The sequence below is a fragment of the Artemia franciscana genome, chromosome 12 (assembly GCF_032884065.1).
Source record: "Artemia franciscana chromosome 12, ASM3288406v1, whole genome shotgun sequence".
Classification (NCBI taxonomy): domain Eukaryota; kingdom Metazoa; phylum Arthropoda; class Branchiopoda; order Anostraca; family Artemiidae; genus Artemia; species Artemia franciscana.
Genome location: NC_088874.1, coordinates 18,410,933 through 18,438,829, shown reverse-complemented (window position 1 = coordinate 18,438,829; position 27,897 = coordinate 18,410,933). Strand labels below are relative to the sequence as shown.

The window sequence follows — 27,897 nt, the reverse complement described above, 5'->3', positions numbered from 1 at the left end:
CTGGACCGAATCTGCTCTCTTTGGTGGAGTTGGGCGGAGGGGGGGTAATTCGGAAAAATTAGAAAAAATGAGGTATTTGTAACTTACGAACGGGTGATCAAATTTTAATGAAATTTGATCTTAAGAAGGATCTTGTGCTTTAGAACTCTCATTTTAAATCCCAACCAGATCCGGTGACATTGGGGGAGCTGGTGGGGGAAACAGGAAATCTTGGAAACCAGAAATCTTGTAAAACGCTTAGAATGGAGAGATCAGGATGAAACTTGATGGGAAGAATAAGTACAAGTTATAGATACGTGATTGACATAATTGGAACGGATCCGTTCTCTTTAGGGGAGCTAGGGGTTGTTAATTTGGAAAAATTAGAAAAATTGAGGCATTTTAACTTAAGAACGGGCGACCGGATCTTAATGAAATTTGACATTTAGAAGGAACTCATGTCTCAGAACTTTTATTTCAAATCCCGACCAGATCTGTTGACACTGGAGGGAGTTGGAGGGGGAAACCGGAAATCTTGGAAAAAGCTTATAAATGTCGTAGATACGTGATTGACGTAAGCGGACTGGATCCACTCTATTTGGGGGAGTTAGGGGGTGGGGCTCAGTGCTTTGGCGAGTTTGGTGCTTCTGGACGTGCTAGGACGATGAAAATTGTAGGCGTGTCAGGGAGCTGCACAAATTGACTTGATAAAGTCGTTTCCCCCGATTCGACCATCTGGGGGCTGAAGGGAGAGGAAAAATTAGAAAAATTGATGTATTTTTAACTTACCGAGTGGGTGATCGGATCTTAATGAATTTTGATATTTAGAAGGACCTTGTAACTCAGAGCTCTTATTTTAAATCCCGACTGCCATTAAGCCTCTGAATAATATGCCCAATGGACAAACATCAACCCATCTGCAAATGTACCCGATGAACAAAGACCCGTGTAATCCCTCTTAAGAGGATATTTACATATTTTGGGAGGGAAGGAGTTAGATAAACCTAGACCTGGCGAGAAAAGAAGACTGGTCTTTTTCCCGGGCGATATGCAGAATGGGAGCCCAGGATTGTCAGTCATTATTGTTTTTGTATGCTCAAAGATTCACTGTTAATCTTTTTATTATTAGGGTTTAGGGTTTAAAATCAATGCATTTTTTTACATTTAAATACTACTTTCGTTCTAAACAATCTACTGTAGAAAAATAGACAACGTCAATTTATCAGGGACAAAAAAAAGGAAGCGGCAAGGATTTTAGCGTATCGAAAAATAACACAGTAGCTGTTAAATTTGTTTTCTCGCCAAAAATAAACAACTAAGTAAAAAAAAACAAGGCACCGAAGAAAACGTGAAAATTATTAGTTGAATAAGTGTGACATGGCTGAGTTGGCGAACTTGGTCCACCAATCTCCTGTAAGTGGCACGTCAGTTTCACCATTTTGAACCTAAGTCCAAAAAACAGCGTCGGAGCCACAAGTTTCAGAAACGGGACCACTATTCTCGTGGTATCTGGACTTATATCAGCCAATTCTTTATATTTTTCAATTCTAAATACCTTTAAGATAAAATAAAAGAATAACTTGTTGTAGATTTACTAATTTCAGATACAGGTTTATGTTGTTGTTATTGTAATAGTCACTATGTAGCTTAGAATTAGCCACTTGTAGCTTGGAATGCTCTGTATAAGCAGGAATAGGTATTTGTAAGCAAAAAATGGAATATCACTTGATTAAACAGGCAGAATCAATTCAGAGGTGCTACTTATGTAAGTGTGGGTAAGTCAATTCAAAGTTTTAGGAACTGATGACAAAGGAGAGGTAGATAATAAGGTAGGCAATTACTAGTTAATTTTGCTTATAGGGCAGGAATCAGATGTAGAAAAAATATTTTATTCGATTTCCTATCAATTTAATTTTCAAATATAATATTAACTGTCATTGTAATTACATCCCAGAACCCCTCTCCTAATGGTGCAAGATACAGCCCAATACTACATAAAAAAGTTCGCTGATTTTACAGGTTGCATAATTTTTTCTGTATTTTCCATCAACAGTTGCTTCATGCTCAAAACAAAGCCAACTTAAAGAAAAAATAACAAAAATAAATAAATAAAAATGAATCAACCAGCTTTTGTATACAGCCCTAGGCCATTAGGGCAAGCAAGTACATTTGCAGTGATTATTATATTAAAAAATTAAGTAATTTTCTAATTTGATTTTTGTCCTATACCATAAACTACCCCAGTTTAGTTACCTCTCCTTCCGAATTATACGCAATAATAATAAAATGCTTACTTTACATCATTCAGATAATTTTTCTAACAGATTTTGAAAGCTACTTCCGGTTTATCCACATACCAGTTCCCTCCCCACACTAATAACAGGATACAACCCAAGGCTACACACAAAACTAGTTACTTTATCTTTCTGAATTCTGTTTTGACCTGCCTGATGTTCAGAATATGATGATGAAGCCTTACTGGATAGAACTAAAGCCACCAGCATTCTCTGAAAGCATAACAAACCCCTGAAGAGGGTAGTCTTCCGGTCGACATGTACAAATCATCCCCACTCCCTTACGCCAGCTGAAAAACCTTATTGTTGAGGTGGGGCAACCCAAAAATTTCCGAAAGATTGGAAGCTCTAGTACTAATACCCGCCTATAAAGAGGGTGATAGAGGGTTTGTTCGGATTACCGAGGTAAAACAATGATAGAACACACCATAAACCTTCTACATAAAAGTTCTCAATTATTTCAGACTCTCAAGACAAATGCATAAGACCAGAACGAGCAGGTTTCAAGGCTGGTAGAGGCTGCCAAGAGCATTTTCTTATCCTCTGCTTGATATTGTGTCAGTCTTCATAGCCTCATCAACTTAGTTGCTGCGTTCAATTCCCTTAACAGAGCTGAGCTTTTGAAGATCATAGCAGAGGATGGAATATCGACAGAGCTGACGAAGATACTCAAGAGCAGCTTACGAGCCTATAGTTACGCTAGTCCGAACTCTCGATGGTGAGACACTGGAATTTGACGTCCCTCAGGAGTAAAATAAGAGTATCCCTTTTTACCAACTCCTGTTTAATAATATCATTGACTAGATAATGGCAAATACATTTTGCACATAGAAAGGTTTCTTATTCGGACTGAAAGAAGACAACTCAATTGTCACCCCAGACATCAACTTCGCAGATGACGTAGCCTTTTTGAGTAGTAGGTCTGCGGAACTCCAGCAGACGGCCGATGTTTCCTGTACATCGAAGAAAGCTGGTCTCACGGTCAGGAAGTTCAAACCATAATTGATAAAAAAAAAATTACCCCAAATGACCATATATCAAACTCCAGGGTGAAGCATCGATACCCTAGAGGGGTTTCGCAACCTTAACTTTATCCTGACTCCAATACGTTGCGCAGAAACCAATATTACAGCATGAATAGAAAGCATGGGCCACATTAAAAAAAAATGAAGGAATCCTTCTGGAGGATGCATGAGATCAGTTTAAAAACTAAGATGACCGTGTATGATGCAACCGTCCGACACATCCTGCCAGATGCCTGTGAAATCTGGCTTCTAAAGACCAAAGAAAGTCGCTCCAAAGAAACAATTGACCATCATTAAAGGAGGCATATTCTACGTGTCAGCCGATGGTCTTGCATATCAAACGCTAAAATTTGAAGGCACTGCGTCTAAACAGACCCTCTCTCGATAGTCATACAAAAATAACAGATGGAATGCCTTGAACACACACTATGACGACCGATTGGCACTATATTCCACAATGGGATATTGTTGACACTGTCCACGTGGGAAACCTGAAGGGAACCCCCTTCCTACTTGAAAACGAAGACTTCGGGCAAAGTGAGCGAAGCTCTGGCAGATATTCAAGAATGATCTGGATCCTTGGGTACCTTCCATTGACAAGGGTGTCATTGGGATAAGGATTGGCTGCAGATTGAAGAAGTGCCTACCACAGGCAGATCATGTTCGAAAACTTCAACCATCTCCCCGTACTTTGGTGCCAGGTAGAATGGATCTTCATCTAGTTCCCACCGAAAAAATGAAACGAGTATATAAGAGATTAGGTCGTGGAATATGTCTGCTTAGAAAATGGCTTAATTCAGCTAAAAGTATTTTTGCCTCAGCTAATACTATTTTGAAAGAAAGTTGTATCATTTAGAAGCCCAGCCTTGAACTTTGACCAGAAATGAAGTTTGCTTCTTCCGATTTTTTTTTAGAAAAGAAGTTTAGAATAAGAAAGTTTCACAACCAAATTGCCATATCGACAAAAGGAACCAGTTACTAAAAACAATCCGTGGTTTGTCATAATAAAAGTGGTCAACTACTAACAAGCAAACAGTTCGTGGTAATAAACTGTAAGTAAAGAGCAAATTGGCCCATTAGTAAACCGAAACTCTAAAAAGGGAACTCTGATAAAAATTATTACATCCAAAGAAGTGGCTTTTCATGCTGACTCCAAATATACAAATTCATTAAGTTTAATGTTACCCATCAAAAGTAGCGAGCCTGAGAAAATTTGCCTGATTTTCAAAAAATGGGGAAATAACCACGAAAGCAATCTTATAAAAATCACACCATCAGATTCAACATATCATAAAATCCAACTGCAGAGGTTCAATCTCCAATCTACAAAAATGTTGAATTTTGTATTTTTTGTCAGAAGAGAAGTGTGTTTATTTGTTTGTTCTTTTTTCCCGAAGGCGATAGAAATTTTGAGATAGCATTTTAGTTCAGCATGATTATAAGGTACAATAATTATACTTCTGAGGATGGCATGACCTGCTTCGGCCCCTGGGGAAAGGGCAATAAGTTATGCAAATTGCCCAATATTTTTATAAAATATTTATTATTGGGAAACATACAGAAATTCGTTCAGAGGGAACTTTCCGAGGGGGAAAGGAGGGGAGATTTTCCACGTGGATAATTTTCCTTGAGGAAGAAAATTTCCGGGGGATATTTTCCGTCGGAATTTTACACAGGAGGAGGGGAATTTCCTGGACTAAATTGAAGTATTGTCAGAAATTAAATTAAAAGAATTTTTTCACAACTGAAAGTAAGGAGCAACATTAAAATTTAAAACGATTAGAAACTATTCCGAAAATGAGGGGGGGGGGGTTGCACCTTCCTCGTCCCTCGATCTTTATGCTAAAATTTGACTTTATCTCTCAATTCTTTACGAACGACTTCTCAAACCCAAGGGCCGCTGAATTTTTAAATAACTTTAAGACTTTATTGTAAAGACCGAGGGATGAGGAAGTGCCAGCCTCCACCCTAGAATTTCCCCTGACAACCCCCCTGGAAACACTTTTTTCTCAGGGACTGTGGGGAGTCATGCTACCTTTCAGGTATGCCGAATCAAAAGGCTATCTCAAAATTTTGATCAGATGTCTTTGAGGAAAACAGGGGCATGTGAGGTGGGCTAGTTGCCCCCAAATCTTTTTTTCACTTAAAAAGGGCACTAGAACTTTTGACTTCCAACCAAATAAGCCCTGTTTTGGTACATAGGAGCTTGAAACCTCTATAGTACGGTTGACTGATACGCTGAATATGACGGTGTGACATTCATAAAGATCACTTGATATTTGGGGGTGCTACTCTCCCTTTTCAAAAATCAGGCCTTTATTACACAATACCGTCGATTAAGTAAAGAGTAATTCGCCCCCTGTGTTATTTTTTCTCTGGCCAATTTTTTACAGAAAATATGGTCATAGAAAGTTAGCTGTGGGTTCTTTCAATCTGGAACTGCAGGATCCAGTGGTCTTTTAAAGGTCAAAAGCGATGGCAGGGAAACTACCCTGCCCATTTTCGAGTCATTTTTGGCGTCGGGCACTCCCCTAGACCCCAAGTCATCCTAAATCAAAATACCAAGATGGACCTTTTGATCAGAATAATCAAATAAAAACAACAGTCTCTAGGGGGAAGGGAGGATGAGCCGTGCAACAAGAAAGTGAGGGCCCCAAATTACGCACTTGGCCTATTCTTCACATATATATTTTAGAAGAAAAAACGATCACGATGTACTTTTCTTGGAACTAGAATAATGCAAAGCATCAAAACATGCATTGGATCGGAAGTAAACAAATTTGACCCATGACACCTCCAACTTTTCCCACTTCTTCACTTCCAACTTTTTGCCAGAAATTTAGACACGTGCAGCTTGCGCCTTGTTTAAACTGGAATCATGTATGGATTCACAATCTAAGTGCAAAAACAAGTTAGTCTAAGCTGCACAATGATTCGGGGGGAAAAAGGGCTAAATTTGCTTGAAAAATACATGCCAGAAAAATAACTGCTGAGACAATAACCTTTAGGCTGCATCTACTTCTATTTTTGGGATATTGAACGAAGAAAACGTGCAACACTTTCTATCTTTAATTGTATACATTTTCGACATTCTTGACCATAACTTCCAATGACCTAGCTGTGAATTCCTCTTTAGGTTTCCTTTCCGTAGGCTTAATAAAAACACGGGCGTAATTTGCTCTGGGGCAGGGGGGCAACTGCCCCTCCCAGACCTCGGTTTACCCCACCAAGTTGCTATGCTTAATCGAACACGGGCGTATTTTGCTACGGGGCAGGGGGTTATCACCGTCATTTTCACTTGATTTGGAAAAATTGGCTCCAATGTTGCCCCCCTCAGGAATTTGACGAAATTACGCCACTGTAACCAAATATATACGAATGTGTATGGAATAATAAGTGGTTAAACTGGAAAAAACAATTATTTGCACTATATTAGTCTTCTTTTCAGTGCAAGCTTCTTGAAATTTGAAAAACAATCATTTTCATGTGAACGAAAGTTTCTATAGTAATTTGCAGAATAATATGTTGTGTAACAAAATCTGACGACCATCCAAGTTAGTACGAAACTAACTACATACTAACACTGAGAGAAAAAAAACAACGTCTATCCAGCCCTAAAAACATCAAGTCAGAACCAAAACTCGGTGGAAAACGCAGCACCAGTTCAGTTTTCTTTGGGGGATTGAAAGCCAAGGGTTTAGAAAGAGGGGGTTAAGGTATACAAACCACAGGAAATAACCTATTTTCACACTATTATCTTCTGAATATTTCACTTTTGACAAGTTAGAATCTCTTTTGAGAGTTGAAGGCTTTCAGAGCCCCCTGACCTTCCTTTAAATAGCAACCTTGTTGGGATAATAATGATGCTAATAGGAAAAGCACGCGTTAACGCAGTAGTGTGAATTGCAGTCTGCTTCGGTTCTGGCAGCTCATGGACATTATTTGTGAGAATAGTGGAAAATATGACTTTCTTTGTTGGATCTATGAATATGAGCGAATACGAAAATGCGAGCACGAATTTGAACTTAATGTAAAAACCTGAAGTTCTTGACGTCTACGGTCCTCAGAAATGTTCTAGCATTGAACGTAGAGTTTTTATTATACACATATGTAAAGTGTATTTCGACGCATATATCTTGCAGTCTGTTCCAGAGATTGAGAGGGAGAGGAATTTGTAGAACAATAATCAAATTGGAACATCCCTGAAAACAGTTGAGAATAAAGTGACACGTACTTAAAAAAACAAAAAAAACTCACCTGTGCTAATTCAGGAGGAGATTCAAATCCAAAATCGAAATCTTCGGGATTATTTGCAAGTTTGTAGTTTGTTTTTCCTTCGGGGTCCCCTGCACTAGCTAAGAATTGCTTAACTATCATTGCTTTTTCAAAATTTAGCATCTTGGGCATAGTCGTAATTGGTTTTGGTGCTGCGGTGACAACACCAGAATTTGGCAAAGATGTGACAATTATTTCTGTGCACCCTTTATCGTTGCAACGGACTTCAGTTTGATATGTATAAGAGTTAGTAGGAATTGAATTGGTCAATTCTTGACCTCTATTTGCACAATTTAGACCGAGAAGTTTGTAGAGACTGGTACAGTGTCGCTCTGGAGGAGTGGAGTTCATTCCTGTTTCTTCCAATCACGAGAATATTGACTGGAAACTGGCTTGCTTCTGCCAAATCCTGGAAAATGGAATTTGGCATTAATTTCTAATAAAATTGGGCTCTTCCTAGAAATGAGCATCTCGTCTTAAGGATGCTCATCTCTGGAACAGCTTTTAAGATTCAACGTGATTATTATAAAAACGTGGAAGGCTTGATGTTAATGAGACGCCTGCACTTTTTCTCTTCTCTTATTGATTGATCCAAATAGTTAGTCATCGTTAATTATTGAGTTGGTCCAATTCTTCAAAGCTAGGAGATGAGCAGCTCAAAACAAGAAGCTTCCAACGGTACAACCAGTTTAAGCTGTTGGTGGTTAAGCTCGGGACACAACCCCCCCCCCTAGGGCCTGGAGGTAGGCGTTGCAAGTTATGCCCTTGTGGCATATAGATAGATAGATAAGTGTATTTAAAAAGCACAAGGGCCATATACACACAAAAATATAAATAAATAACAAACAAGCAAGGAAATTAAACAACAGTACAAGTTACAAGCAAGCACAGATACAGAACACAACGCAAAAATACATAATCTTTATCTATACACACTCCCACTCGAAATATTATGGTTGGGTTACTATTTTGCAGAAAACCAGAAAGTATCAAATTAATCCTATGTAAATAATTTTTCCGTAAATCAAAGAGCACCGGGCATTTCCGGAAAAAATGATCCAAGTCTTCATCCTCATCTTTACAAAGGGGACAAACATACCGCCCATCAGGACCAAATTTCTTTTTTTTTCGAATAGTTTTTTGCCTGTTCTCGATTGAAAGACAATTCGCCCTAAGCTGAATCCAAGAACGTAGAATCACAGCCTAATTAAATGGTTCTTATTGAAGGGATACTCGTATAATCTTCAGAGAGGGCTCATTTGATTGGAAATAGAAAGTTCTAGTTCACTTTTTCAGTGAACTGAAAAAAGCCCGGGAGCTGGCGTTGTAAGTTATGCCCTGGGGGCATATAAGGTTCTTATGGAAGGGATGCTCATATAGACTTCAGACAGGGCTCATTTGATTGGAAATTGAAAGTTCTAGTTCACGTTTCAAGAGTCAAAAGAGGCCAGAGGGCAACTAACCACCCTCTACACCTTTTCCCCCAAACTCACTCGATAAAAATTTTGAGATAACCATCTTGTTAAAAATAGTTCGAAGGTCAGATAACAAATACTCCGGTGTCACTACAACCCCCTCCCCCAGGCAGGCGTGGTAAGTTATACCCTGGGGGCTATAGAAAGTTCTAGTTCACTTTTTAAGAGTCGAAAGAAATCCAAAGGCAACTAGCCACCCCCCCCCCTACTGCCTTTCCTCCAAACCCATCCGATATAAACTTTGAGATAGCCATTTTCTTTTAAAATAGTTCAAACATCAGAAAAACAAGAGCTAAGAGCTCATATGGCACTTGTGACGAGGCAAGAAGAGCTAAGAGCCAAGAGATCATATGGTATGAGCTCTAGCAAAATTCTATGAATCAATAGATTGATTTAAAAGGAAAATAAGAGGCTTAATGCCGGTCAGGACTTAAAATAAGAGCTCTGAGTCACGATGTCCTTCTAAATATCAAAATTCATTAAGATCCGATCACCCGCTCGTATGTTATAAACACCTAATTTTTTCTAGTTTTTCATCTCCCTTTAGCCCCCCAGATGGTCGAACCTGGGAAAACGACTATATCAAGTCAATTTGTGCAGCTCCCTGTCACGCCTACCAATTTTCATCGTCCTAGCACGTCCAGAAGCACCAAACTCGCTAAATCACTGAGCCCCTCCCCCCAACTCCCCCAAAAAGAGCAAATCCAGTACGGTTCCGTCAATGACGTACCAAGGACATTTGCTTATTCTGTCCACCAAGCTTCTTCCCGATTCCTCCACTCCAAGTGGTTTCCAAGATTCCCCCCTCCAACTCTCCCCAATGTCAAAGGATCTGGTCGGGATTTGAAATATGAGCTCTGAGACATAAATTACTTCTAAATATCAAATTTCATTAAGATCCGATCACCTATTCGTAAAATAAAAATACCCCAATTTTCACGTTTTCCAAGAATTCCAGTTTCCCCCTCCAACTCCCCCCAATGCCACAGGATCTGTTCGGAATTTAGAATTAGAGCTTTAAAGCGCAAGAACCTTCTAAATATCAAATTCCATTAATATCTGGTCACCCTTTCGTAAGTTACAAATACCTCAATTTTCAAAATTACCCCCCCCCCAACTCCACTAAAGAGAGCAGATCTGGTCCGATTATGTCAGTCACGTGTCTTAGACAGGTTTTTATGCTTCCCATCCAGTTTCATCCTGATCTCACCGCTTTAAGTATTCCCCCTCCCCAATAGAGCGGATCCGTTCCAATTATGTAAATCACGGATCTAAGACTTCTGCTTATTTTTCCCACCAAGTTTCATCCCGATTCCTCTAATCTAAGCGTTTTCCATGATTTTAGGTTCCCCCACCCCAAACTCCCCCAATATCACCGGATCCGGTCGAGACTTAAAATAAGAGCTTTGAGACACGATATCCTTCTAAATATCAAATTTCATTGAGATCCGATCACCCGTTCGTAAGTTAAAAATACCTCATTTTTTCTAAGATTTTTTCTAAGTTTTTTAAGTGTTTTCCAAGTTTTACGTTTCCCCCTCCCAACTCCCCCCCCCCCCGATGTCACCAGATCTGTTCGGGATTTAAAATAAGAGCTCTGAGACACGATATCCTTCTAAATATCAAATTTCATTGAGATTCGATCACCCGTTCGTAAGTTAAAAATACCTCATTTTTTCTAACTTTTCAGAATTACCCCCCCCCCAACTACCCCAAAGAGAGCGGATCCGTTCCGGTTATGTCAATCATGTATCTAGGACTTGTGCTTATTTTCCCCACAAAGTTTCATCCCGATCCCTCCACTCTAAGTTTTTCCAAGATTTTAGGTTTCCCCCTCCCAGATCCCCCCCCCCCCAACGTCGCCAGATCCAGTCGGGATTTAAAATAAGAGCTCTGAGACACGATATCCTTCTAAATATCAAATTTCATTGAGATTTGATCACCCGTTCGTAAGTTAAAAATACCTCATTTTTTCTAACTTTTCAGAATTAGCCCCCCCCAACTACCCCAAAGAAGCGGATCCGTTCCGGTTATGTCAATCATGTATCTAGGACTTGTGCTTATTTTTCCCACCAAGTTTCATCCCGATCCATCCACTCTAAGTGTTTTCCAAGATTTTAGGTTTCCCCCTCCCAAATCCCCCCCAATGTCACCAGATCTGTTCGGGATTTATAATAAGAGCTCTGAGACACGATATCCTTCTAAATATCAAATTTCATTGAGATCTGATCAACTGTTCATAAGTTAAAAATACTTCAATTTTTCTATTTTTTTCCGAATTAACGGGCTCCGACTCCACCCCCTCCCCAGATGGTCAAATCGGGAAAACGACTATTTCTAATTTAATCTGGTCCGGTCCCTGATACGCCTGCCAAATTTCATCGTCCTAGCTTACCTGGAAGTGCCTAAAGTAGCAAAACCGGGACCGACAGACCGACAGAATTTGCGATTGCTATATGTCACTTGGTTAATAACAAGTGCCATAAAAACTCCACAGTCGACACCCCCCCCAGAGACTGGGGGCAAGTGTTTTAAGTTTTCCCCGTAGGCCTATAAGGTTTCTATATAGGAGACGGCCGTATAAACTTATAAGGTGGCTCATTTGATTGGAAATTGAAAGTTCTAGTTACCTTTTTATGAGTCAAAAGTTAACGGAGGGCATCCACCCCCTCCCTGGCGCAAAAACGAATAAATATAGCCATTTGTTCAAAATAGACCAAAGAAAATGTAAAAAAAAAACTCCAGAGATAAAACGGTTCCCAAAAATCCGGGAGTAAAATGTGCCCTGGGGGCATGCAAGATTTTTATGGAAGGAATGGTCGTATAAACTTCGGAGGGGGCTCATTCTATTGTAAATCAGAATTTCTAGTGTTTCTTTTATTCTTTAATAATAATTTCTGGTCGCTTCGAGTTTGAGTTATTGTAGGTTTCTATTTCTTCTGACCTTAAGTTTAATATGACCTTTACTTTCCTTAAGAAAACTTCTTTTTCGGAAAGTATTTTTTAACTAATGTTTTAAAATGTAAATTTTAGACCGGAAATCAACCACTCAATGCTTTGTAGAATTAGTTTAAACTCTGCCATTAAGTAAAGTGACAATGACAGAATCTGAACTCCGAAATTACAGATTTACCATAACAAATGTAACAAAAAAATGTTTATAGTGGTTTTAAACAAAATAAACAACAACAAAATAGCGAAATTTGTTAAAGACAATATAAAGCTAAAGGCAGATAAATAATTAAGGATGTGGCTAATTTCGTAAAATTGAAACTATAATAAAAACAACCATAAGAAGTTGATAGCACAGTTATAAAGCCTTTAAGCAAGGTTGTTTTTCTTCTTTCGAAAGTGGTGTCAGATTGTATACCTTTCACTAGAATTAGTTAAACCCGTTTTGAGACAACACACTAAAGCCTAAATAAATTTGTTTCTTGTTTTTCTATTAGATTGCAGACGTGTTACGAAATCCTGATCAGAATTTACATAGAATATATCGCAGTTGAATGGTCGCCTCGCGAAAGGGTTATTTTTTATACAACAGGGGCACCAGGAGGAAAGCATGTTTTTATAAGAAAGAAAGTGGGTAAATACAGAACGTGTTTGCCGCTAAATTTATAAGATGAAAAGAGTTGCATTATAGAAAACACAATTAAAATAGTATGATCTGAGCTGTATATATGTCCATTTAGTGGGGTGGGGGCTAATTGTGCTAGAAGCAATTAGTATATTCGGAAAGGACGTAAAAAAACACAGCGAGTAGTGTGTTCACCTTGATTCTAGCTAAGGGTGTAATCCTAGATTAGGGGCAATTGCAAAGGAAGCATGTTAAGAAAAAGATTCTTACTTCCCAATATGCAGAATAATTGTAGTTAACAAATTTTGACTGCAGCTTCACTATACTTTACCCCCCCCCCTAATGTGCAAATATATAGCCTGGATTATGTATTTCCCATGGATTTTATCATTCCATGCAATCGAAAGGAGAACGATCTCTTGTTCAACCCGTACCCGTAAATTAAATCAAATTTGAGAAAATCAAAAAATAGAAAATCACATGGGAAATATACAATTTGGGCTATATATTTCCACATTAGTGGGTAGGTGGGAGTAAGGTATAGTGGAGCTTCAGTAGAAATGTTATAATTCCAATTATTCGGCATATTATGAGTTAAGAATTGTTGTCTTAACATGTTTCATTCTCAATAGCCCCTTATCTATATTTAGGCTTATACCTAGCTAAATAATATAAAACGTTCAAGATTAACTAAGAAGGTGATCTATGCTTCCTATATTATAAATTTTATAATTAGAACAGTCAACATTTTTAGTCTTCCAAAAGGGTGAGAAGAACTGTTACCCCAATCTGTCCCAGCCTCCTCCTCAAATTCCAAAGCCGGCGCGTACTCTAGAATTGATATTGGGGAAGGGCAGGTCTAGTTTGGAGGTTAAATTGAAAAGTAGTGTAAAAAAGCCAGCCAAATTATTCTGAAAATCATAAATATCTCGAGATTTTGGCAGGACAGATCGAAGATTCCAGTCTACTATGTATAGACCTTGGTCATACGCCTGCCACGCCTGCCAAAGTCTGTACCCTAAATTCTTTCCATTTCTTGGGTCTCACAACGTAGGCCTCGCTTAATAGCCTAAAGATAATTGGGTAGGCCTACTTATCTGTTAGTCAGTACACACTAAGAGAATTTGTATCTACAGGTACAGGGTTGAAGCAACTGAGACGCTTGGGAGATAGATAGGATATATATAATTTGGGTTGTATAGTTGCACACTAGGGGGACTGGGGTTAAATATAGTGGGGCTGCATTAGAAATGTAACCTAACTAAAATACCAACTAAATATTTATTAAAATATAGGGTAAAATTCTAGTTTAGTGAATTCTTGCTATCTCAGAAAGGGGTTAGATTAGGAAAATCAAACTTTTGGGGATGGGTGTACAGGTTAAAGTATATCCTGGGAAGGTATTTTGAAATATCTACTTCCACTCCCTCTCCCTCTAGAGGGCCCTGAAATTTGCCTACATGACAGGTCCTATACCTATTGAAATTTTGACTAAACAACATTTTACCTTTATTTTCAGTTACCAGTTGCTTTTTCTCTGCCTTTAGTTCTGAAAATGCAATTCCCGTTATTTGAGTAGAATTCTGAGCCATATCATGTTCTTTTTCAAAATTTAAGAAATGTATTTGCATATCTTTAAAACCTAATAAATTGGGATTGAGCAAATTTGTCAAAATACCTTCCCGGGACATGCTTTAGCCTTTAGACTCATCCCTGAAAGTTTAATTTTCCTAACCTAACCCCTTTCCGAGATAGCCAAAAGTCAATCAACTAGAATTTTACCCATATTTTTAAAGGTCATCAAAGGTCAGGGCCCTATAGAGGAAAAGGGAATGGAGGTAGTTACTTCAAAATACCTTCCTGGGACATACTTTGGCCTTTAGAATTATCCCTGCAAGTTTCTTTTCCTAACCTAACTCCTTTCTGAGATAGCAAAAAGTCACTAAACTAGAATTTCACCAAATATAGCTACAATGTAGTTTTCCACTGAGCCGAAGCTAATTGTCTCTGTACACAAACAGCAATAAACCGCTTGATGGGTGATTTTACAGATGCAAATTCTTGAACGTGTACTGGCTAACAGATAAGTGCCGAAAATTGTGTCTCTGGTCAAGTCTACAAATAAAGTAAATTATAGACCGAGAAACTAGGAATACATTCTTACCCCAGCAGTTTCACTCCAAACCTTTCCTACCTCTTATCCAAAGGCAGTTCAGAACTACACTACGTGCAAAATGCAAAGTCTTTTCAACCCTTTCCCCATTTGTCAAATGTCATTGGCAATTCTTGCTGGCTTCATGCCTATCCAGCGTGCAGTATTATTGGCTTATTGAGGGGTATTTTACTATCAACCCTCATGTACACCTAGAGTGTAAGAGCAGGAGGGGGGGATTGTCAAATTAAAACAATAGTCTAAAGCAAGGCTGAAGTCTTAGAAGGCAGAGTGAAAAGCATAGCGGAAGGGATGATCTAAGTTACTGAATCGCTTACACCTACGAAAAATTTGTATGCGACCCAGTGAGATCTATGCATATTGTGTTTGTTTGGAATCTCACCCATTTCCTATGAATTTGCAATATTATAAATAGTGACACGTTAAACGAGCTCGTTTCTCAATTTCTTCTGATAAGAAAAACGATATAAAAGAGTTTAACCACAAAGTGTGATTGAATTTGGAGTATCATGAAATTTAAAGTTTAAAAGCCCTATAGAATCACTATGTTAAAAGACTCAATGTCGGTTTATTCACTTATTTGTGATTTAGTTCTAGCATCCAATGGCGTCAATTGGGAAGGAGATTTGCCCCCAAGAGTTTCGCCCCTCCCGATTTCGAAAAATACCTTTTTGGTATTTTCATTGAAAAATTCCTTTTTGCTATTTTCATTGAAAAAATAACAAAATTGCCCCCACTAAATTTTGAAAAATATATTTTCGCACTCTCCCCTAATTCCCATGATTTGGCACCACTACCAGCATTGCAAGATGACAAAGTATTCATTAAAGCAACTTATTATTATTATTATTATTAAGAGGAGGGTGGACCAACTATTCCTTGGTCGAGGCTCAGGCCTTGAAGGCCCATTCCCTCGACATCCCAAAACTATACTCTATTTGTGGCTGGGGGATGATGAATTTGGCCTCTAAAACCTTACCGTATATCTTGTCAATTGTCTGATTTCCCTTCCCTTCGTTATGTCCTCCAGCTTTACAATAAGATTATGAAATATCTCCAGTCGGTGTCTAGTCCTAGCTGGGCATTCTTCTATCAGATGCCTTCTTATTTCCGTAGCAGCCATTTCGCGGTTTTGGCATAATGTGGATTCGGCCCTCCTTAAAAGAAGTTATTGCACACAACTAAAACAGATCAGGGAGACCAAAAACGTATCAAGTAACAATTCAAAATCCATGCCCGCAATTCAGGCGGCCCCTTGAAAAGTTCAAATAATAGTAGAAATCTAGAGGAATTGACTTCAGTACTGAATTTCAAAAACAACATCTTTGTGTTTGGAATTAATTCGGTGTTCCACTACACAACCATTTCACATATTCAACCTTTGAGAAATTAAATAAAAAAAACAAGTTTTTTCAACTGAAAGTAAGGAGCGACATTAAAACTTAAAACGAACAGAAATTACTTCGTATATGAAAGGGGCTGCTTCCTCATCAACGCCCCGCTCTTTACGCTAAAGTTTGACTCTTTCTCTCAACTCTTCTTTTTAAAACAGTAAAAAACTTTAGCGTAAAGAGCGGGGCGTTGATGAGGAAGCAGCCCCTTTCATATACGAAGTAATTTCTGTTCGTTTTAAGTTTTAATGTCGCTCCTTACTTTCAGTTGAAAAAACTTGTTTTTTTTATTTAATTTCTGAACGTTTTTGAATCAATGCATGTTTTGATTTTGGCTCTCTGCAGAGAAATAATTAAAACGAAATTTGCATATTTTTTTTTTGGCTAAATGGCTTTCTCATAATTTTGATCGAATGATTTTGAGAAAAAAAGAGCGAGGGAGGAAGCCTAGTTGCCCTCCAATTTTCGGTTAATTAAAAAGGCAACTAGAACTTTTAATTTTTTACGAATCTTTTTATTAGTAAAAGATATACGTAACTCATAAACTAGCTTACGAAAAGAATGTTTTATTCTCATGTTTTTATTACACATATGAGAGGGTTCGCCCCCCCGTCAGTACCTCTCTCTTTACACTAAATCTTAAATTTTGTCCCAATTCATTAAGAATGACCCCTGAATCACAAAAGCCGTAGAATAAATAGTTGACATTGCTAAAAACACTTTAGCGTAAAGAACGAGGTATTAGGAGGAGGTGAGCCCCTCATATGGGTAATAATTTCTGTTCGTTTTAAGTTTTAATGCTGCTCCTTACTTCCAGCTGAAATAAACTTTTTCATATTTATTTTTTCATTGTTTTTTTTTAAATAATGCTAGTAAATCCTGCGCTCCCTTCATGGAAATTTTCTTCCCCCATGACAAATTCCTCGATGGAAAGTTCCCCCAGTATATCCCCCTCTTCTCAACCCCTCCCCCAACCAAAAAATCCTCCTGAAAACACCTGTACACTTCCCAATAACCATTACTATATGTAAGCACTGGTCAAAGTTTGTAAATTGTAGCCCCTCCCACGGGGACTGTGGAGGAGTAAGTCGTTTCCAAAGACATAGTTATAAGGTTTTTCAAATACGTTGAATAAAATGGATATCTCAGAATTTTGATCCGTTGACTTTGGGAAAATAATTAGCGTGGGAGGGGGCCTAGGTGTCCTCCAATTTTTTCGGTCACTTAAAAAGGGCACTAGAACTTTTCATTTCCGTTAGAATGAACCCTCTCGCAACGTTCTAGGACAACTGGGTCGATACGATCACCCCTGGGAAAAAGAAAAAAAAAAACAAAAAAACAAACAAATAAACACGCATCCGTGATCTGCCTTCTGGCAAAAAATACAAAATTCCACATTTTTGTAGATAGGAGCTTGAAACTTCTACAGTAGGGTTCTCTGATACGCTGAATCTGATGGTGTAATTTTCGTTAAGATTCTATTACTTTTAGGGGGTGTTTCCCCCTATTTTCTAAAATAACACAAATTTTCTCAGGCTCGTAACTTTTGGTGCGTAAGACTAAACTTGATGAAACTTATATATTTAAAATCAGCATTAAAATGCGATTCTTTTGATGTAGCTATTGGTATCAAAATTCCATTTTTTAGAGTTTTGGTTTCTATTGAGCCGGGTCGCTCCTTACTACAGTTCGTTACCACGAACTGTTTGATTAAATGAAAAAACAATTTTTTTTAACTGAAAGTAAGGAGCAACATTAAAACTTAAAACGAACAGAAATTACCCCGTATATGAAAGGGGCTGTTCCCTCCTCAACGCCCTGCTCTTTACGCTAAAGTTTTCACTGTTTTAAAAATTAGAGTTGAGAGAAAGAGTCAAGCTTTAACGCAAAGAGCAGGGCGTTGAAGAGGGAACAGCCCCTTTTTTTGCCGTAGCAAAGACGTGTTTTTTACAGTAGCAAAAAACAGCAAATTTGCAGTCTCTGGTATTCGTCGTCATTACCTCTAGGATTCGAATTGGCCAGAGGGGATAGCCCGCAAATTTGGCGAGGAATAAATCACCGATTTTAATGTTCGCAGGATTCATGCCTAATAAATGAAAGATTATAAAGTGAAAGAAACTTATCTTTCCGTGAGGTCCGAGCCTCACTAATGTATCCAAGTGAACAATCAGTCCAAACTGTGCGAGGTCGGCCCAACTGCTAATCCTTCTCTACACCAAACAGCGTAATTAACGCGCAGGCAAATTATATCCAGTTTTCTCTACACACCACACTTGGCTATCGTATCTAATTTTCTCAATTCAAAACGCCAAAAATTTGATTGTGTGATAAATTGAAGTATCAGATTGCACAATTTCTGTAGTCACTGAATTAATTCATGGCTAAGGAATCAAGTTCAAACAATTCAAAAGTTCAAACAGGTGTAATCCCTTTGAGAGCCAGTTCAATATTGCAGCATATCAGTACACTGCAGGCAAATTTTTTGAATTAAATTCATTTTTTTCGGTAATCCCGGTTATAACGTTTTTTTTCTGATATTATGAGAAATAGAAACATTCAGATCGAAATAAAGATTTTCAATTTTATGAATGGCTTAAGAATATTAAGTGGAAACTTTCAGGGCATGATGAGGGGGATGTACAACTGACGAAAGGGCAATATGCGCATACTTCCTTATATGAAATTACTCCGTATATGAAAGGGGCTTTTCCTCTTCAACGCCCCACTCTTTACGCTAAAGTTTGACTCTTTCTCTTAACTCTACCTCTTAAAACAGTAAAAACCTTTAGTAAAAAAAGTCCGTACACTCCCCAAAAACCATTATTATATGCAAACACTGGTCAAAATTTGTAACTTGCAGCCTCTCCCACGGGGACTCTGGGTGAGTAAGTCGTCCCCAAAGACTTAGTTAGAAGGTTTTTCGACTATGCTGAATAAAATGGCTATCTCAGAATTTGGTCCGACGACTTTGGAAAAAAAATGAGGGTGGGAGGGGGCCTAGGTGCCCTCCAATTTTTTTGGTCACTTAAAAAAGGGCACTAGAACTTTTCATTTTTGTTAGAATTAGCCCTCTCGCACAATTCTAGGACCACTGGGTCAATACGATCACCCCTGAAAAAAAAACAAAAAAACACGCATCCGTGATTTGTCTTCTGGCAAAAAATACAAAATTCCACATTTTTGTAGATAGGAGCTTGGAACTTGTACAGTAGGGTTCTCTGATACGCTGAATCTGATGGTGTGATTTTCGTTAAGATTCTATGACTATTAGGGGGTGTTATGGTAACGAACTCTAGGTAAGGGGAGACTCGGCTTAACAGTAACCAAAAGTAAAAAAAATTAATAATAATAATACATACATGAAAAGAACCGCCTTTTAGTGGTGATTTCAAATGTTTAAAATTAATCAAGGTTAAAGTTGCCCATAAAAAGCTATGAGACTGAGAAACTTTTCCTGATTGGCGAATAAAGCGGAGACAAATGATCTTGATGGAAATTAAACCATCAAATTCAGCATATCAGAGAGCCGTATTGTAGATAATACAAACGTTTATTTTAAACTTCATTTAACTAAGTTTATTCATTTGAGGCTTGTTAGAATTATTTACAGTGATGTATATTAATACATTAGTCAATATGGGCTGGTTGTTCTTAGTGTGGATGGAAGGAGTATGCTTGATCCCTCAAAGAGTGTGCTTTCATGCCTAAATTTCCTAACTGTCCATCAGCCTTCGTATAAATATAGAAGGAGGTTTGGGAAAAGAAAATCCCAATGCATTCTCAGGAATATTTTTGAACTATGCCCGTAATATAATTTCTGGGGAGTGATGGCACCCCTGTTCTTGCTGACAACATTCTCCTATGTAAAATAAAAGATTGAATTCGCATGCATAGCTGCACAAAGGTGAAGAATGTAACATCATGAATGCCACCAGGGAATTTTCTGGGGGGGATGTTCAAGTACCACCAGGAGCTTTACTTTCACCGATATTTAAATGGGAGTATTTCTAATTTTTCTGTTTGTATTCTTCGCTTGATGAACTCTTGTTTCCTAGGGAGTGTTACCTACTTGATGACGTCCAAGGGAAACATTCCTGTCAAGAATTAGTATTAAAAAAAAAAAAAAAAAAAAAAAAAAAAAAAAAAAAAAAAAAAAAAAAAAAAAAACATGTTACAAGAATTCGCCTTGAAAACCATGGAAATGATGACCCTATAATTAGTTTTTGACACTTCAGACTCCCCTCCTTCTAATAAATATTTGAAAGGGTGAGTTGTGGCGAATATTAAACTTGAGCGTAAAAACGGAGTTAAAGGAGAGAGCAGTAGCCTCGTTGAAGTCAGTAGCACTCGTGGGGGTCAAAATTCACGTGGAAGGGAGTCAAAATTCGGGTAAACAGGCCATCAACTGGAACCGGCTGCTAGATTTTAGAAACAGCTGTTATGAAGTGATACAAAGATCTATATCAGGCACGTACGCGGGATTTTTTTTCGGGGAGGGGCAATGATAAAAGAACACTAATTTTTGATAATTTTAATAAGGAGCACCCATAAATTTGGAAAAAAATTGGGGTTTCCGGGCGTCGTACCAAGCCCCTTGGACACCTCTCCCATCCTTGTAATGCCTTTTGGGGGGAAGGGATCATGTGACTGATTCGATCTCCAAATAGGGAAGGGGGCTCTTAAATTCTTGTTATCAGAACATTTACCAAAAGTACATATCCATTCCTAACCGAATTTGATGCGAGGCAACAACCACTGTCCCAGTTATGTATGAGAGCTATCCATCCTATCGAGGGGATGAAGGGTGAGGTTAGGTAAATTTTAGGGATAAAGCCTCTAAAAAAATGGGTTCGCCGGATCACAATCAAGCATGGACGGAAGGACACGTCAAATCTAACCAAAATTGGTGAGAAGCACGAGCACGTCTCTTAATTGTTTTTTTTTTTTTTTTTTTTTTTTTTTTTTTTTTTTTTTTTTTTTTTTTTTTTTTTTTTTTTTTGGTCTAAACCTGATCTGACAACTTGATTCATCATCTGCGAAATTAATAGGAATGCTGGCCGAATTCATTTGATCCTTTGGTTCCCAACTGATTTTAGACCACACTCACTTAGGCACTTCTAAAATCTTGACGCCCCCCTCGTGATATTTAAATTTTATTATTCTACATTTTACGTGTATTCACCTGAAGGAAGCCTAAAAGGTTATTAAAATTATTTTTTAGGGGGGGGGCGTCCTCTAGGCGTTTTTCATAGTATATATACCGTAAATTCAGTACTATCATATATTTTTTCTTACTTTTGAAATGCATTTGAATACGACGTCATTCACGTGAAAAACGTCTTTTTTTCAAAATGAAGGCTCTTGAGTATTGACGCAGGGCTCTACAGTATGCACGTCCGACCCATGACCCATTAAAATATTATCATGCCCCACGATAGGAATTCCGGATTTAATCATACCTATTCAAAAGCTATAATTATGGTCTCAAGAATATGCTCAATCAGACTACTGTCAGGAAAGTGCTAAATTGCCATCCCTATCGAATAGCTCATGATAACGAACTGCTACTTGTTATTAAGGAGCAACTCCTGCTAATAGTAACTAAATCTCAAAAGAAAAGGATTTTCGGCAACAATATATACATAAAAAAGAATCAGAATCAGCTTTCAACGATGATTCTAAATACAAAATACATTGAGTTAAAATTATCCGTTAACGTTAAACATCTTACAAAATTAAACCAAATTTTAATGAGACAGGGCCTCCCCCCCCCCGAAAGAAGTGTGATGTTGATGAAAAATTACACAATCGACTTCGATATATCAGAAAGCCTCATTACAGAGGTGTGAAGCCCCTATCTACAAAAATACGAATTTTTTTCGAAAAGGTAGGTCAAGGCTGTTTGTTTGTTAGTTTTTTCTCAAGGGGTGGTCGTATCGATCCTGTGGTCCTATTATACGGGGAGAAGGGTATTTAAAAGTACACTGAAAGTCCTAATGCTCTTTTTGAGAAGCAAAAGAAATTGCTTCTCTGCAAGCTTGTCTTTCATGCTATTTTTTGGCACAAAACAACAATTTTGTGGTAGCTAATCGATTCGGAATCAAGGTAACGAACTGTAGTAAGGAGCGACCCGGCTCAATAGTGAACGAAACTCTAAAAAACGAATACATCAAAAGAATCAGATTTTCATACTGATTTTAAATATATAAGTTTCATCAAAATTTGTCTCTTTTTATCAAAAGTTACGAGCCTGGGAAAATTTGCCTTATTTTGGAAAATAGGGGGAAACACCCCCTAAAAGTCATAGAATCTTAACAAAAATCACATCATCGCGACTGGCGTATTAGAGAACCCTATAGCAAAAATTTCATGCTCCTATCTACACAAATGTGGAATTTCGTATTTTTTGCCAGAAGACAAATCACGGGTACGCGTTTATTTGTTTTTTGTTTGTTTTTTCTTTTCTCCAGGGGTCATCGTATGGACAAAGTGGTCCTAGAATTTCGCAAGAGGGCTCATTCTAACGGAAATGAAAAGTTCTAGTGCCCTTTTTAAGTGACCAAAAAATTGGAGGGCACTTAGGCCCCCTCCCACGCTCATTTTTTCCCGAAGTCAACGGACCAAATTTTGAGATAGTCATTTTGTTCCGCATAGTCGAAAACTATAATAAGTATGTCTTTAGGAATTACTTACTCCCCCACAATCCCTGAGGGAGGGACTGCAAGTTACAGATTTGACCACTTTTTACATATAGTAATGGTCATTGGGAAGTGTACAGATGTTTTCAGGGGGATTTTTTGGTATAAGGGGTGGGGTTGAGGGGAGAGGGCTATTTGGGAGGATCTTTCCTTACGATTTACGAAATTTACGATTTAGTGTAAAGAGCGAGGTATTAACGAGGGTACAAACCCCCGCATATACAAAATAAAAATATGAGAATATAAAAGTTTGTTACGTAAGTTAATTCTTAAGTTACGCATATTTTTTACTAATAAAAACGTTCGTTAAAAATTAAAAGTTCTAGTTACCTTTTTAAGTAACGGAAAAACTGGAGGGCAACTAAGCCTCTTTCCCCACCCCTTATTTCTCAAAATCGTCTGAAAGCCAATTTGGCTAAGAGAAAGCCATTTAGCCAAAAAAAGAATTAATATGCAAATTTCATTTTAGTAATTTATGTGCGGAGAGCCAAAATCAAACATGCATCAATTCAAAAACGTTCAGAAATTAAATAAAAAAAACTAGTTTTTTTAACTGAAAGTAAGGAGCGACATTAAAACTTAAAACGAATAGAAATTACCCCGTATATGAAATGGGTTGTCCCCTCCGAAATACCTCGCTCTTTACGCTAAAGTTTGACTCTTTGCCACAATTCTACATTATAAAACAATTAAAAGCTTTAGCGTAAAGAGCGAGGGATTGCCGAGGGGACAACCCATTTCATATACGAAGTAATTTCTGTTAGTTTTAAGTTTTAATGTCGCTCCTTACTTTCAGTTAGAAAAACTATTTTTTTTATTTAATTATTTAAAAACAGCGTATACAACTTCTAAGGTGCAGAGACTATAATGCCGGAGCGTGGCACATTTGTTCCTATAGCATCATTTAGTCAATGCAAAATAAACGGTTGATGAAGACCTTCAATTTTAAGCTTCATTTAAATGAATTTATTCATTCGCAGTTTCATAGAATTTAGTAATAGTAGGGAGGGGGGTACCTGAAACCTCAGACGGGCAATTTTAGGCCCACATCTTCTAAATTTAACGAGCTTTTAAATGAATACAATTGTCTCAGAACCTTCAGAGCTGTCTCATTTAATTTAAAATTGAAAGTTCTAGTGCCCCTTTTAAGAGTCAAAACAGACTGGAGGGCAGCCAGCCCCCTTCTCATGCGCTTTTTCTGACTACCTACCTCCTCAACCCACAAAGACTTTGATTAACACGTTGAGATAGCCATTTTCTTTAACTCAGTCGAAAGGTCTATTAAATATGCCTCCAGGAATGACACGGCCCTAACAGCTCCTAAGGCAACAGCTGCTGTTGTTCAAGTTCTCGTCACCTAAAAATAGGTTTTGCTACTGGAAAAGGGGGTATGTTTGATCCTGGCTCTGAAGGGCAGCTACCCTCTCCCCCACACATAAACGTCCTATTGTCCCGAAAGGCATCTAATAGAAATTTTGAGATAGTCATTCTATTTAAAATAGTCCAAACGTCATATAACAATGCTTTTGGGTGAAAACAAACGCCAAGATCCTGGGGGCAAGGGTTGCAAGTTATGCCCCGGGGGCATCTAAGGTTTTTATGGAAGGAATGGTTTTATAAACTTTAGAGGAGGCTTACTTGGTTAAAAACTGGAAGTTCTAGTTCCCTTTTAAGAGTCAAAAGGAATGGAGGGCAGCTATCCCCCCAACTACTCCTATTTTCACCAAACGAATCTGATTGAAATTGTGAGATAGTGATTTTACTCAAAATAGTCCAAAGAGCATATAACAATGCCTCTAGGGTTGCCACATCCCACAGTGCCTTGGGGATAGGGTTGTTAGTCATGCCTTGGGAGCAAATAAGGTTTTTATGGAATGGGTGGTCGTATAAACTTCAGATACGGCTCATTTGATATGAAATTGGAAATTATAGTGTCCTTAACAGAGCTCTTTACTTCTCTTTGAGAAACATGTTTCGTGGAAAACTTTTTTAAATTAATAATAATAAAACATTGGAGGCTTATGGCCTTTACTATAGGCATTGTCTCTGAAACCAATAGATGAAATTCAAACGAATAAAAATTACAATAAATTATCAAGCTATAATAGGAACAGACGTTACCAGAGACAGAAGTAAGCCTGGCCTTCTAAGGACCAGAACCTTATTTATGCTTTAGTGAAACAGAAGACATTTTAAACAGTTTTTCCTTATAACGTTAATAAATCCAAAATAGCTGAGACTTTCAGGATGAATATCAATAAATATTAAACTGTCAGTCTACAGTCATTATTTCGTTTCGGTAATCATGGTTGTAAATAATGGTGATTTTCTTTTTTTTTTGTTGATGTCATGACAAATAAAAATATATAGCTCGAAAAAGGATATTTTCAGTAAAGCGCAAATGACATTCTGGTCTTTAGAAGGCTTAGGGAGCATTTTCAATTTAAAGTTTCTCTTAAATACCATTTGAAAAAAAAAATCGTTTTTAATTTAATCCATCAGAATAACTTGCAATTGAATTTCAATGACGGTTGGTATGGATAAGTAGCTGGGGTTTTAATTGCACCTTTAGGGCTTCCGAGCACCATTAAATAGCTTATAGATGATTTTTTTTTTCTAGAAGTACACGCCTTACGAGTTTTTAGATATTCTTTCGGCCTATATTCGCCAAAAATCACCCGGTGCCGTCACAAAGGCGATAAAAACACCACATAGATGATGAACATACGTCCCCGTATGTACGTATAAGAACATACGAACCATTTTAGCCATTAAGCCGCTGTTTTACGCACATAAATAAAAAAAAAAGTTTTTCAGGTAACTAAAGAGCAAAGTTGAAACTTAAAACGAACAAAAATTATTGCTTCACAGTCTATATAACATATATCAGTAAAACTAGTACAAATAAACGAACTAATTATATTTCTCTATGTTTGTAGGATTATAGAAAACTAGCACTTTACTGAAAACACAAAAACCAAGTATAAAAACAAGAATGTGGATTTATTAGTTAAAAGTGAGTACGTAGCCTGACAACAACAAACTAATCTATAAAGCTTTTCATAGTGTTACACCAGCTGTGATATCAGTAACTTTCTGTATACAATTAAAATTACCTTAAAAAATATTAGCACAAAAATAAATACCAATTTAATCGCCGCAAAGTCATTGAGCAGCATACAGAAATATTGGATTGATTTATCTGGTAAAATTTTGGTCTCACAAGCTATAATACGAAAAGTGAGTTATAAACAATCTTAAATTGTAAGATTTACGCTTCAGCATTAGTCAAAATGAAAATCAAATAAGCCATGATATGAACTCTGGAAATCCGGTAATTTCTCTCTATACAACAGAAAATTTCAAGTTATGATAACAATTTAGAGCTAGTCTATAGTCATAATACCATCAAGATGATTTCACATCGAACTTGTCTACGAACAAATCATGACACGTCCTTTTCAAAACCGTAGCGAGAGCCAATCACTGGACTGAATCATTCTGCAGAAATGTTACCAAATTAAACGAATAGAAAAATTAAGCAACAATTCTAAAATGCTTTATTTTTATACTATAAAAAGTCTCCTTAATCGGTTTGCTTTTACTGTTACAAAACTCCTATATTGTTTTGGGTTTTCAGTAAAGCGCTAGTTTTCTATAATCTTACAAACATAGGGAATTACATTTAGTTGGTTGATATATGTTAGATAGACTGTGAAGCAATAATTTTTGTTCTTTTCAGTTTCAACCCTAAATATCCCTGAAATACTTCATTTTTTAAATTTATCTTTACCCGCTTTTAATTTAGATAGAATGTAGAAGCAACATTAGTATATGAGGGGGGCAGCCCCCTCATATACGGAATTATTTCTGTTCATTTTAAGTTTTAATGTCGCTCCTTATTTTCAGTTGAAAATTTTTTTTGCATAATTTTTGACCGTTTTTCAAATAATGCCGAGAAATCCATGCTACAATGTTGAACACGATTTTTGAAGGTGGTCAACCTCGTTAGTTAGAAAGAGTAACTATTTTTCTAAAGAGATTTTTAAGGTTTTCAAAATTTAAAGAAATAGTTGGTATGTTTATCTTATTTTACTAAACATCTCCTCCTCCCTGATAGAAATCAAAATACTGTAAACATACAGGTGTGGAATAGCAACAAAGAAAAAAAAAGTCGGAAAGTAACCTGCCAACTAGAAGATATCACAGAAAAAAAAACGCAAATAGGTTTTGAGTGCTATGATTTCTCCAAATACGTTATAAATAGTTTTATTGTCTCAATCAAATAGCATAAAAAGTAAATAATATGAATAAATAAATATAATAATAAGTAGTCCTTCTTTGAAAATACAACCTTAAGTGGTTCTAGAACCATGTGCCTTCACTTCTCCAACCCCTAAGTGGCAAGGGGTTGGAGCCTAGAGCGATTTTGTTCCAAAATGAGTGTATGGAAATCTCACAATTCACAAAAAAATTCACAAAAATAGTGAATTAGCAGAAGAATAATCATATGTAAGGAACTAAACCATAATTTAAAAAAAAATCCGATTAAATATTTCAACCCTTGCTATTCAAACAGTTCGTGGTAACGAACAGCTGATTTTAAATATATAAGTTTCATCAAGTTTGGTCGTACCCATCAAAAGTTACAAGCCTGAGAAAATTTGCCTTGTTTTAGAAAATAGGGGAAAACACCCCCTGAAAGTCACAAAATCTTAACGTAAATCACACCATCAGATTCAGCGTATCAGAAAACCCTACTGTAAAAGTTTCAAGCTCCTATCAACAAAAATGTGGAATTTTGTATTTTTTGCCAGAAGCCAGATCACGGATGCGTGTTTATTTGTTTTTTTTGTTGTTTTTTTTTCCCAGGGGTGATCGTATTGACCTAGTGGTCCTAGAATGTCGCAAGAGGGCTCATTCTAACAAAAATTCAAAGTTCTAGTGCTCTTTCTAAGTTACCAAAAAATTGGACGGCACCTAGGCCCCCTCCCACGCTCATTTTTTCCC

The 27,897-nt window shown here is 37.4% G+C and overlaps 1 protein-coding gene across 5 annotated transcripts in view; it reads right to left on the bottom strand.

Annotated features, from left to right (window-relative positions):
• LOC136033795 (glycogen-binding subunit 76A-like) overlaps positions 1-27,897 on the bottom strand; it is a 52,337-nt gene that overhangs the window by 7,334 nt on the left and 17,106 nt on the right. For 3 of the 5 annotated variants that reach the window (XM_065714705.1, XM_065714709.1, XM_065714708.1), the window contains exon 2: positions 7,556-7,982. In XM_065714705.1, coding sequence (XP_065570777.1) covers positions 7,556-7,924 — 369 coding nt within the window. In that variant the 5' untranslated portion in view covers positions 7,925-7,982. Of the gene's footprint in view, positions 1-7,555; positions 7,983-14,789; positions 14,894-15,777; positions 15,956-27,897 lie in introns of those variants that run through there. The other 2 variants (XM_065714707.1, XM_065714706.1) reach the window with 2 other exon arrangements.